This window comes from Ictalurus punctatus, chromosome 27, assembly GCF_001660625.3.
Source record: "Ictalurus punctatus breed USDA103 chromosome 27, Coco_2.0, whole genome shotgun sequence".
In the NCBI taxonomy this organism is placed as follows: Eukaryota; Metazoa; Chordata; class Actinopteri; order Siluriformes; family Ictaluridae; genus Ictalurus; species Ictalurus punctatus.
Window position 1 is genome coordinate 1,302,501 of NC_030442.2, and position 13,560 is coordinate 1,316,060.

Here is a 13,560-nt window from a genome sequence, read left to right on the forward strand (position 1 = left end):
CATCGGGATCATGGCCAGAAATGTTCTGGAGACACTGCAGTTTGATGTCGTACAGCAGGAGAACCTGTTCTTGTGCAGTGAGTCCCACTTCGGGATCCACCAGCTGTGAATAGAGAACAGAGTCGCACCCGTGCGATCAGCTCCAGAAGTATTGGCACCCTTCGATGTAATGTACAATAGTGTAAATGTGACAAAATGTCCACCTAAAAGACTTCGCCTGACATATGCCGCCTGTGAATTTTCTTTGTTCGGGAACTTTGACCGTTACCTATTTCCTTAGAGTATAAATTTGTGTTTGTTCAAGTGTCCAATCACGACACTCAGGAAGAAGAGTCTTTAATGATTTGTTTACGTGTTTAAAAAGTGTAGGTATTTTTGTAGGGAGTGTAGGGAAACTGAAAAGAAAAAAAAAAAAAAGAGAGAAGCTTTTAAGATAAAAGAGATGGATGGTTGTTGGAGCCAAAAGTACAATACAAGAGCTTAACAACCCCGAATCCCTCCCTCCCTCCCCGCAACTCAGGAAATAACAGGACACAACTGAGATGATTCTTCAGGATGTCTATTTTCACACTCAACAGCTCCAAAACAACGACGTCAAGTACTCATGAATTCACAGTCGAACGAGAAGACGCTACCCGAGCTTTCTTGTGGACATGTCTTGATGATCACACTCTGATCACACAGCAGTCACACACACAACGAATCTGTCAGCAGCTGCAGAACGAATCGGCCGCTCATTCTGAATATCTTACAGGACTGCCACTGAAAACGTTCTGTGCCAGCTTACTGGATTCAGGCAGTGACACTGTGTTTTTCTGTCATTTCCCATGGCTTGGATGTGAACTTGATTGCCCAGAAACCCTAATATTTATCCTACAGGAATAAACCTGGATGGAAAGCTCATATCATTCATTGTTTTATTTGGAGAATTGATTCTTTTTTTTCTTCTTCTTTTTTTAAAAATTCTTATTACTCAACAATTATGGTGCCCAAATAACCAGCATGTCTTTCTTATTAAGACATTTTACTTGCCATCTCTTATCTCTTAATGATTGCAGGTTCTAATAAAATCAGCATCATTATATTAGAGGCATTTCTGCATATCATTTTGTATTATTATTATTATTATTATTATTATTATTATTATTATGAAAATTAAAATTGGCAGTGCATTAATTAGTCAAGGTATTTTCCTGCTTTTCCTGCGTCCTGCTAATTTAAATGAGCATGAACTAAAGATTTGGTCCCATATCTAATAATGTTGCATAGAGGAGAAAACAACAACAACAACAACAACATCCTGCATTTAATTCATTCTTATTCCGTCCCTGTAGATATACTGAGTAATGTGTTAGCTAAAGAAAGCACATGGGTCACTCCATATCCAAATCAATCAATCAATCAATCAATACATGACTTGGTGTGTTTGTTGTTCTGGAGCGTTTGTGAAGCTGCGAGGAATTAAAGAAGAAAAGAGAAGGAAAGAAGAAAGGAGAGAGATTCGCTTGCTCACCTGCGCCTTGGCCAAACTCCAGAGCAAAACTTGTACACACAGCGCCTTCAGCATGCTGAAATCACCGGCTGCTTAGAATACAGTGGATATGTTTGTAAAAGTCACGATTTGATCCGAGTGATTTGGAGGTAACCAGGATGGGGGGAGGGGGGGGGGGGTCCACTCACATGCAAGAACAGGTTTGTTTTTTGGCAGCTCCAAATTTTACGCACCAGCAGCCATCGACTTCATTATGCGCAGGTAGATGCGTCCAGTTCAGATTTACAGTAAACACCAGAGAGAGAGAGAGAGAGAGAATCCCGATTACAGCTGAAGCGTTTCGGTCTGGTGGTTGACGGAGGCGCAAAAGATGATCCTGACTTTACGCGTAAAACCTTCTCCAAAGTGTTTCATCATCGGCGCGACGAAGCCGCGAGTCTTAACGAAGAAAGTGAGCAAAAATGATGTGGAAAAATCCAGGAGAGCACTTTTCCTTTCTGGCTACTCATCCCTCAGGTGCAGAACTCGAGAAACAAGACCACCGCTTGCTCCATTACTCCAGCGGAATGGACTTAAACCCCTGCGTAATTTTGCTCACGGGCTCAAGAGAAAGAGAGTGGGAGGAATAAACAGAAAGACAGAAATGGGAAGGGGGAAGGGGGGAGGGGGGGGGGGGTCAGAATGATAAAGTCGATTAGAGATACAGCCTACACAGAGTGCACACTGAATAAAAAAACAATGATTTTTTTTTTTTGGACATTGTGACATTGTGTCCTGCTCCTCTGGTTGATCCAGGTCCACATAAAAGAGATAATTACACAGTCTTGACAATAACCACAGCAGTGAGGGTGATTTCATGACTAATCGATGTGCACAGATCAATAAAGATGATCATGCTCTCCTAGCTGCTTCTAAACGTTCAAGTGGACTCATCAAGGCAGATTATGTCTTGGCCTTTTGTCTCGGATCTCCTTGCAGTTTACTCGGTCGTGCTCTCAATGCTGACCGGTCTTAGAGTAAACAGTAAATATATTGTAAAGAAAATACATTATTGCCTTAAGTTTTATCCAGTCACTGCCATGTTCGGGAATGGCAGGTTTTGTTGTTGTTGTTGTTGTTGTTGTTGTTGGGGGTTTTTTTATTATTATTTTTTAGACTTGTACTGTAACAATTTTCCAGCAACTAGACAAGAATTCTAATCGCCATTACTCTCTTTTTTAAATCAAATAAAAACAAAATAGTTGCCAAAAAAGAACTGCGAGTGTCACTCCATGTCACTGCTCGATTCTAATCTGGCTGCCGGAAATGGTGAAAGATATATTTCCAGCATCTATGGTACAGAGATAAAGTGATCGTACCTCATCACCTCAACATCTGACCCGGTGAACACCGTGTACACACATAAGTACACAGCCAAGTCACCAGTGTTGAATTCACACCCTACAGTCCACTGGTTTCATATAAACACTCTGGTGTTAACTCAACACTAGGGATTTTACTGTGTACCCATAATGGCTGGAATTTTGATGATGCTGCCCCTAGTGACAAGCGTTATCTTTTTATCAGGATAACACTGAGCTTATTTAGGGCTGCGGTCCATTCTGATGTGAGCGAATCAGTGCGAAAACATGGTGGACCCGATGGATGCGGCGTCTGTAGCGGACGGTAAATTTGTCGAAATTGAATATATAAGGATAATTTTCACAGCACCTCCGGAGTCGGGGGTTTGATTCCCTCCACGCTGTGCGTGTTCTACCCGTGTCTCGGGGGTTTCCTCCGGGTACTCCGGTTTCCTCCCCCAGTCCAAAACACATGCACTGTGGGCTGATTGGCATGCCTAAATTGTCTGTAGTGTGTGAATGTGACCTGCGATGTGTTGCCCTCCACAGTCCTGACATCGTAAATCCGACTTCCCAACTCGTAAATACGGACTTCCCAGGAGGACTTGAACACAGTTAGACATCTTTAATGCTGAGTTTGTTAAACTGGCTCCTTGAGCGATTTCATATTTGCACAAGTAACCTAACTCACAAACAGATTTTAAAAACGTCCCTATCTTGTTACCGGTTTCTTTTTCCATTCCCACGTTACTGCACTACCAAAGACCAGTGCAAACAAATACAAACGCACGGGCGATAAAAACACGAAACCTACACCGAGTTGACACGCACAGCATTACTTCTGATGGATTTATTCCTTTTACTACGTTTTGTACTTGAACTCGACTAAGAATTAGTGAACTCGACATCAGACATTTCAATAACAGCGGCAAGAATCTCAAGAGCAAAGAGTTCATCCATCATTCCCTTCAACAATGACAAGAGACGTTTAAAGCAAATAGCTTTCATCACTTCGCCGTGGGACGATGTTTGGAAAGATATTTCAAAGGCGAACCCATTTCGCGTCACTAGAAAAAGTGTCAAATGCATATTTTTTCCTCCAGGTTTCTTGGAATTTATACACCACATGTTTATGCACAGTGATGCGCTCACTAGATTACATCCTGTACGAACTCACTCCAGACCTACGCAGAGGACACGCTAGGAAATAAATCACTGCCCGGATTTTGTCCGTTAAAGAAACTGAAATTTTCTGTTAATTGACAGTGAACCCACAGTAAAAATAAATAAATACACAGCACATTTTCTGTTATTTTATAGTGTATCTATTGTTAATTTTTTTTTTTTTAAAAAGGACACTTCCTGTTATTTAATGGTATACATTCAGTACAGAAACTGCAAATCTTAAATAAATCCATAAAATAACAGAAAACATACTGGCAGCTCATTACCCGGACTTTGTTTTGTAATTCAAAAATTTGTAAAATTTTATGTTCATTTATGGATTACCTACAGTACATTTAAAAAAAAGACCATTTTTCTTCACTGTTACGCCTATAGCAATACAAATGTCACTGTTCTGTTAGTTAACAGTGTACCCACAGTGACGCTTGTTAAAAAAATTCAAACAAATCTTCTGCGATGAAAACAGATTTTTTTTTTTTATTAACTTACAGATCGTTCACAATTCCATAAAAAAAATAATAAACTAAGAACAAAAACACGTGTACCAAAGGGAAAAGTTTCTCATCTGTAAAGTGTTCCAAGTTTGATAATTCATTACAGAGTCTCTTAGCATGACAAACAAACAAACAAACAAACAAACAAACAAACAAACTACATCCGCTGATTAAATTATTGGAAAAATTTCAAGAGGAGAAAGTTTTTACAGAGGGGCAGGGGTGGGAGGGGTCTGCTTCTTGTCTGCAGGCACAGATGAAGGCTTAACAAAAATGAAAAATATATTACTGATTATCACCGACACAACAATTCAAAGAGACAACGGGAAAGTGTCAAAAAAAGAAAGAAAAAAATAAAAATCATTACTTGGAAAAGAAACGTGCAGTAAATCGCTCAGAGGATGTCTTGAGCCATCAGACTGATTTCATTGGCTGTTTAAAAAAAAGAACAGTATTAATAAATATTACCACGGAAAGAGAGAAACGGAACGAGGGAGAGACAGAAAAACAAAGAGATTGTTAGAGAGGGAAAGACAAAGATGGAGAAGAGGAGAGAGAGAGGGACAGAAAAGTCTGGTCAGAAGAGATGGAAAGAGACTCGGAGAGACAGTGTGAGAAGGAGACAGAGATAGAGAGACAGAGAAAAGAGAGAAAGAAAGGTAGGGACAGAGAAAACCTAGTGTTAATAAGCACCAAGGCAACCAAGAGAGAAGGAGCAACAAAACATGAGCTCCGAGTTCGGCAAACACTTCGATTGCTTTTAGATCAAGTTTAGTGGCAAGATTTATAATAAGTGAAACTTTAAAAAAAAAAAAAAAATGAGAACAAAGTGGGAAAGTTTCAAGTCAATGTGAGAAACACGTCAATTAAAACCAGGAGACAAAATGGTGGACGATGGATGCTAGCTACCTAGCATGCTAACTGACAACAGCACCAACTGGCATGGAGTCTCAGACCTAAACCAGGAGCAAACTACTAAACAGGACAGCAAAAAGAGAAGAGGAAGCAAAAACCAAGATAAGAAAAGGAAAGAAACAAGAATTAGAAGGATAAACTACAGAACATTCCTGAGGAGTATCAACATTTTTATCTAAAGACAAACTGGACTAATATGTCCATGTAAAAAAAAACAAAAAAAAAAACAGCTTAGCTCTGTATGTAAAGTGGAGAACACTGAAGGATATTTTTCTCAATTGGAAAAATGGACCCAAAAACAACAACAACAACAACAACAACAATAACAACAACAACAACAACAACTACCAGATGGATGGAGTCTAGATGGTCTGGTGATCCACTACCTGGAGGAGCAGTGAAGCAGGAGGAAAAAATACCGAAACGAGCTGCTCAGAGATCAACCGAGACACCCCGAGACACCCAGAGACACTCCAAGACACCCAGAGACACCCAGAGACACTCCGAAACACCCCGGAATACCCAGAGACACCCAGAGACACTCCGAAACACCCAGAGACACCCAGAGACACTCCGAAACACCCCAAAACACCCAGAGACACCCAGAGACACCCCGAGACACTCCAAGACACCCAGAGACACCCAGAGACACTCCGAAACACCCCGAAACACCCAGAGACACCCAGAGACACTCCGAAACACCCTGAAACACCCAGAGACACCCAGAGACACTCCGAAACACCCCAAAACACCCAGAGACACCCAGATACACTCCGAAACACCCCGAAATACCCAGAGACATCCAGAGACACCCTGAGACACCCCGAGACACTCCGAGACACCCAGAGACACCCAGAGACACTCCGAAACACCCCAAAACACCCAGAGACACCCAGAGACACTCCGAAACACCCCGAAATACCCAGAGACATCCAGAGACACCCTGAGACACCCCGAGACACTCCGAGACACCCAGAGACACCCTGAGACACTCCGAAACACCCCGAAACACCCAGAGATACTCTGAGACACCCTGAGACACCCCGAGACACCCCGAGACACCCCGATACACTCAGAGACACCCAGAGACACTCCGAGACACTCCGAGACACCCCGAGACACTCCGAGACACCCAGAGACACTCCGAGACACTCCGAGACACCCCGAGACACTCTGAGACACCCTGATACACTCCGAGACACCCCGAGACACCCTGATACACTCCAAGACACCCCGAGACACCCTGATACACTCCGAGACACCCCGAGACACCCTGATACACTCCGAGACACCGCGAGACACTCCGAGACACCCCGGGACACCCCGGGATACTCCGGGCAGACGTTAAGAAAAAAGAAAGAGCAGCAATGACAGACGATTACGCCGCCATATTTACAAGGCAGTAAAACAAAGAAGAACGTTACACTAACGTTATACAGTTGTGTTCAAATAAATAGCAGCAAGTTAATAAAAGTGAATAAAATAGCTTTTATTTCCAATATTTCACATGTAGTGGAAACATTACACATTCAGTTCCCAATCAAAGCTTTAACAAATCTGATCAAGTCTTTTATTCTTCTACAGGAAGCAAAAAAAAGAGGAATTTTTGCCGACACATGAACTGAAGAAAAAAAAATTTCTTCAAGATTGAACTTCACTTTAAATTACTGAACTAATATTTAGCTGCATAACTATTGCTGTTGATAACCGCTGCACATCTGCGTTGTGTCAGGTCTATCAGCTTCTGGCACCTAGAGTCCAGGATGAACAAACTACATCCCACAGTTCCTGTGAATTTTGGGGTTTTGCTTCAGAAACTGCATTTTTAATGTCGCCCCACATGTTGTCAGTGGCGTTGAGGTCAGGGGATTGAGCTGGCCAGTCCTTTACGTCAATCCTGTTGGTCTGGAACCGATATGTTGCTCGCTTACTCGTGTGTTTCGGGTCGTTGTCTTGTTGAAACACCCATTTCAGGGGCATTTCCTCTTCGGCACAGGGCAACATACTGTAATCTCTTCAAATATCATGATGCATTCAAACCGATCCATGATCCCTGGATACGATAAATATGTAACTTTATAAAATAATGCAATTCGAAAATGTAAAACACCTGCGAATCACGTGCTGTGGACAAATTCTGATCAAATATACAGTCACACAACGGATAATATACAATACTGTATTTCGTATAGTGTCGACGTTATAATGCTTCAGCTTTAATTGGCTGTGCGGCTCGTTCTACTTCACAATGTGTACTAAAAGCATTAGAAATAGGTCAACACAATTACAGGAAAAACTGTTTCCTGGGAAACCATGTTCAGTTATTTCTCCTTAAGTTGTTGGTTTGTGTGTGTGTGTGTGTGTGTGTGTGTGTGTGTGTGTGTGTGTGTGTGTGTGTGTGTGTGTGTGTGTGTTATTCGACTTCCTGCTGATAAGACCTACCGGATGTCATAATTGTCTTGAAGGAGTCAACCTGTTCATTTGACTCGCGTGTTGACGCAGTATAATTCACTTAAATTCGATTCGTTTTGATTCACCTTTGAGACCAATACGGTACGGTTGAATGGCATTCATAACGAGATGGATTTTTTATTTTTAAAAACAGGACATGATGAGTCATATATTATAACTGACACGTTTTCTTTCACCCATATAGTTTATGGAGCTCACAGACAAAGTGAAATAATTTTAGTTCACTATTCTCTTTGCTTTTTTTCCCCTGAAGCCTATTCCGATGAGGGAGATTGATAGGACTTTATTAACATTGCTTTCTTGTGTTTGTTTAGCTCCTTAAATTACCGACTTATTATTCAGTTATTCATCTGAAAACAAAGTGAGCCTGGACCTGATGACACCTCCTGGGACTTATGGAGATCTAAAAAGATTTTTTTTTTCATTCTACTTTTTTTTTGTGATAAATTGCTTAAGGCTCAGTCCAGCCCTCTTAAAAGTCTTCTCTCGCTGCAAAGCTGATAAGACGGCACTTCACGGTGCAGCTGGATAATGACACAAAACGTACCGTGAAAGCAACCCAAGGGCTTCTTAAGTCAAAGAAATGAAATCTTCTTAAATTTCAGATGACCTCAACCCCATTGAGCATGCTTTTCACTTACTGAAGACAAAACTGAAGGCAAGAACGTCCCACAAACTTTGGTTTGTCCAATTACTTTTGAGCCTTCTAGATGGAGGGAATACAATGGCTGTAATTCCTAAATGGTTAATGCAATATTCTTGTTATTAATATCCCTTTGATTTAAAGCTGAAAGTCTGCACTTCAATCACGTCTTCATCACTGCATTTCAAGTCCATTGTGGCGCTGTAGAGAGGCAAAATTGTGAAAATTGTGGCGCTGTCCAAATACTTATGGACCCGACTGTAAGTCTCAATTCTGATTGATTTTAGGTGTGTAAAGCTCTAAAAGAGCGGTCCTATCCAAGGAACCCTAGGTGTGATGTGTGAATACACCCTTGAAAGAGACACCAGTACATCTCAGGGCACAGTGCACACACACACACACACACACACACACACACACAAATTCCCACTAGGGGTAATTTATCTTTGCCAGTTCACCTACTGGCATGTTTAGCAGGTGGGAGGAAACTGGAGAGTCTGGAGGAAACCAAATAATCTGTTGTGGAGGACAAAAACGAAAACTTATAATGATGCATTTTATTTTTGAAAGACACGAGGGTCTAACCCTGCTAGCGCATTTATACCAGCCGACATTTACTTCCTAGCGCGTATCGAATAAATATGGAATAAGTGACAGTGAAACGCCACCGAATTGTTTAACTGGATGTCTACAGCAGTAATGATTTTACATCGTTTTAAAAATATATATACTTAGGGGCAGCATAGTGGCTCAGAAGGTATTGTTGATGCCTCACAGCTCCGGGTCCCTGCAATGTACTGTCTGTGTGGAGTTTTGCATGTTCTCCTTGTGTCTTTGGGTTTCTCTGGTTTCCTCCCACACCTCAACCTCAAAACCATGCCAATAGGTAGATATGACACGTCAAACCTTTCTCAAACAGACTGATGTATTTCACCATCACCAGCCAATCAGAAATAAGATCCAGCCTAAACAGGAAATATTACGCCCATGATTGAGACAGCGGTTAGCGTCTGTCTTCCTCAGGGTAGCACTTACTTCAAACACGTTTCGGGTTAGTCCTTATTAATGACCGAATTGACCATTCTTTACAATAACATGGTGAATCAGATGACCTGTCTTTTGCATTTGAACGTTATGAGCTTTCTCTGCTTGGGCGTTCATGCACCAACTTTTTTTAGTAACAAACCACAGAAATGATAGAAAACCAAGCAGCTACAGTACAAACGTCTCTGCATTTGAATACGCTGAATGACTGAATGCCTGGTTCTCAAACGTTTCTGTCAGCGGAGTCTCTTCGCCCGAAACGATTACGACTTTAAGTACTGTAAGCTGACATTATAATGAATGGGAGAAATTGTTACTTTAAACAAGTTAATTTTCCCTCCATCCATCATTTACTTCAGTACCGCTTATCCTTACTGGGTCACGGGGAGTTCATTTTCATATTGTGTGTGTAATATAACATATTCTTTTGCATTTTTATTATTAGAATTCATTCAACTGAAACTTATTTGAAGTTTATCCCATGATCTCTTGTGTTTATATACACTACTACAAAAAGTGTATTTGAGTGAGTTGGCCATAACCATAACCATATAGTTATATATTATACAGTGGATAGTTCGGTATTTGAGAGTCTGGTCATATTTACCATTCAGTTTGTTGAATGTCAGTAAGGAAAATGGTTAAGTATAACTACTAAAGTGAACCATTTTCTTGTCGTGCCAGGATTTGAAGATTCCTGCCAATAATGACGTCCTGTAGCGCCATTTGTGTCATGTTTACTACATGAGAAACTGCATGAGCTACATGAGTTTCTCAAGAGAAAGTGCGTGATGCGGCAAGACGACGAAACTAAGCGCAAAACTAAAGTCGTTCTACCAAAGAACGCTTAAAGAAGAATAAAGTGAATGTTCTGGAACGGCCGAGTCAAAGTCCCGACCTTAATCCAGTAGAAATGTTGTGGAAGAACCTGAAGCGAGCAGTTCATGTGAGGAAACACACCAACATCCCAGAGCTGAATCTGTTCTGTACTGAGGAACGGGATAAAACTCCTCCGAGCCGATGTGCAGATGATCAACACTTACCCCAAACGCTTATCTGCAGTGATTACTGCACAAGCAGCTCACACCACATACTGAAAGCAAAGGTGCACATACTTTTGCCACGCATACTGTAGATATGTAATATTAGATCATTTCCCGCAATAAATAAACAACCAAGTATATTATCTTTGTCACATTTGTTTAATTGGGTTCTCTTTATTTTTACTTTTATTATCTTGTTCTGATTCTGATGACGTTTTAGGTCAGCTTCATGCAGAAATAAAGAACATTCGAAAAGGTTCACAAACTTTCAAGCACCACTGTATGCAATTGTCTTCCTCTCATCGATTTTCACTCAAATAATTCCTTGGCTATCATAATCTGCATGTTACATTGACCAATTCAGAAAAGAAATTCAGAGTTCACAATCATTCGTTTTGTGTGTGTGTGTGTGTGTGTGTGTGTGTGTGTGTGTGTGTATATTTGTGTGTTTTTAAGTACAGAGTTCGAAATGAAACAAAAAGGTTGCAAAAAGGTTCCTTTTTTAAAAAAAAAAGAAAAAAAAAAAGAACCAAACCAACTGAACTGTTCCAAATGCAATGAACAATTATATAGTATTTTGCCAAAGAGTCCAATAAACACTTCATTTTTTTTTAAATAGAAATTTCTGGCTATTATTTGATGTGTCAGGCTTCACGAGGTTAAAGTTATTCTAAATAGAACGAACGCTAGCAGTGTCTCATCTGCTAAGTGAGTCCTCTTCGCTAAAAAGAGTGATTCATCTGCAATAAAAAGAGTAGGTCAAAGGATTAAACGGAAGATGTGCGATGCACGAGCTCACACACATTTAACCTTTATGAGAGAGGAAGTGGTTTAAAGTAAAGGAAGTCTGAGCGTAATTGCACATGCTGAGTAGAAAATGGAGCATCTGTGATGTTTTTCTCTCAACTTTTGACTCGTTTACAATTAAGCATCCATCACAGAAATGTGCCAACAATACACGTACTCGTGCATCTTTCATACAATATACATCAGGATATACACTACCATATCATTCCCACCTCTCCTTACTCATCCTGGGAACACTGGGCAAGAGGAACACACACATCCTAAACGGGATGACGGTCTATCGCAGGGAACCATGCACACACACACACACACACACACACACACACACACATACACATTCACAGACTCATTCACACATGGGGCAATTTAGCATGTCCAGTCCACCTAGCGGCATGGGAGGGAGGTGGGAGGAAACTGAAGAACCCAGAGCAAACCCCTGCAGACACAGGGAGAACATGTGAAATTCCACACGGACAGTAATCTTAGTAAATTTAGGATGAAAACGCGTGAGGCGCATCAATTTACGCCCAAAATGCTCTACAGTTATTGAAACACTAGAAATATCATCTCGAAATAAGCTCATTCCACCAAAACTAGTCTGGACCTGGTGAAGTTTTGGAATTAAAAGTGACTTTAATCTGTCATGAGGATGGAGGATGATTTTTTTTTAAAATTTATTTTCTCCATTTGCACGTATTAGGAGACGCAACCGTAGCCTGCAGAATTCATCAGCCTTGACCGGTTGATTACTCGTGATTTAGAAAAAAAACGATCTAGTTAACTGCCTAAAATAATTATTCATTGTTCATTCTTAAAAAGTAAGTTGTAGAAGTTTAAGAGAGTACAAATACATCTTTTCTAATGCCAGGTAGTTAGACCCGGCTAGCACAAGAACAGCCAGCGTATAATTCGGCAAGAAATTTCGAAGACGACACCGAGACACCCCTCGCACGTGAACACTTGTAAGTACTAGTGTGCTAATTAAGCTACTTCGCTATCATTCTTACAGAAAATGAAAAAATTGTTACTAGACTTTGATAACCTGATGATCTCAGATGGAATTAAATCATTAAATTTGTGATTGTTAAAAGCGCTACACAAATAAAATTGAATTGAACTGGAAAGAACATCAGAGACACAGCTGAATTCATTATTATTATTATTATTATTATTTGAAATAATAATGTTTTAAACCCATAAAGCACTTGTGGGTCCATGCTTTTGCTCTGAATTCCCCAAAGATGCTACACAGAAACTCATTTATACCATAATCACTAAATTTATAGTTCTGTCATCTGTCCTTTTGTGTCATTTGTACATGTACAGTGTGTACTTATTCTATCTATGCTCCTGTTCCAAGGGCATTTTGGGGAATAAAAGCTGATCAAATGAGAAGATGATCGTGTAAATACGCCAGTCTTCAGAAATACTCATTTTTTCAATGTATTGCTCATTTTCATGAATGCAATCATTCTGGAGTTCGTTCAACAGTTGATACAAGATTTCTCGAATTACATTTACGTTTATGGCATCTGGCAGACGCCCTTATGCAGAGTGACTTCTTTCAGCTTCGATCCGGTTTGACGTCACTATCGGCTCTTCGCTGAAAGTTGGCATATGCATATCAGCGTGACCGTTCATGCCCTTGCAGAGGCGGATAGAGAAGATCAGCCTCATGGGGCTGAATCTCTCATGAAGCATATAGGCTCAGTTACACTGGGTAGAGATCCCCAGCGGAGTGAGTCCATCATGAATTTTGGATTTGATTCACTTAAAAAACAACAACGAACGATGTCAGTGAATATGTAGGCCATCACAACTAACCAAAAGAAAGAAAGGTTCTTTAGGCTCAATTTGGAACCAGACTAGTACACTAAAACATCCTCCAAACGCTACAGAGATCACAGGAATTTTGTAAGTTAACACTCTCCCTTGCTCACCTGGCACAATTTGTTTAAATATTGAGTGTCTACGTGTAGCGAAATACAGGCTAACAACTTCTCAAAGCTAACTTCTTAAAGCCTCATGAAGTCTGCTCTTCTGTAGAAAGACTCGTTGATGCGAATCATGCCCTAATCATAACACTATCAGAGGACATGGTGGGCAAATAAATCGGCGTCTTTGG

General features: G+C 40.6%; 1 protein-coding gene across 1 annotated transcript in view; it reads right to left on the reverse strand.

Annotated features, from left to right (window-relative positions):
* Positions 1–130, reverse strand: part of pth2rb (parathyroid hormone 2 receptor b) — a gene marked incomplete at its 5' end in the record, with an annotated part of 33,427 nt that extends 33,297 nt beyond the window's left edge. Inside the window, one exon of the mRNA XM_017458368.3 lies at positions 1–130. Coding sequence (XP_017313857.2) covers positions 1–130 — 130 coding nt within the window.
* Between the last annotated feature and the right edge of the window lie 13,430 nt (positions 131–13,560).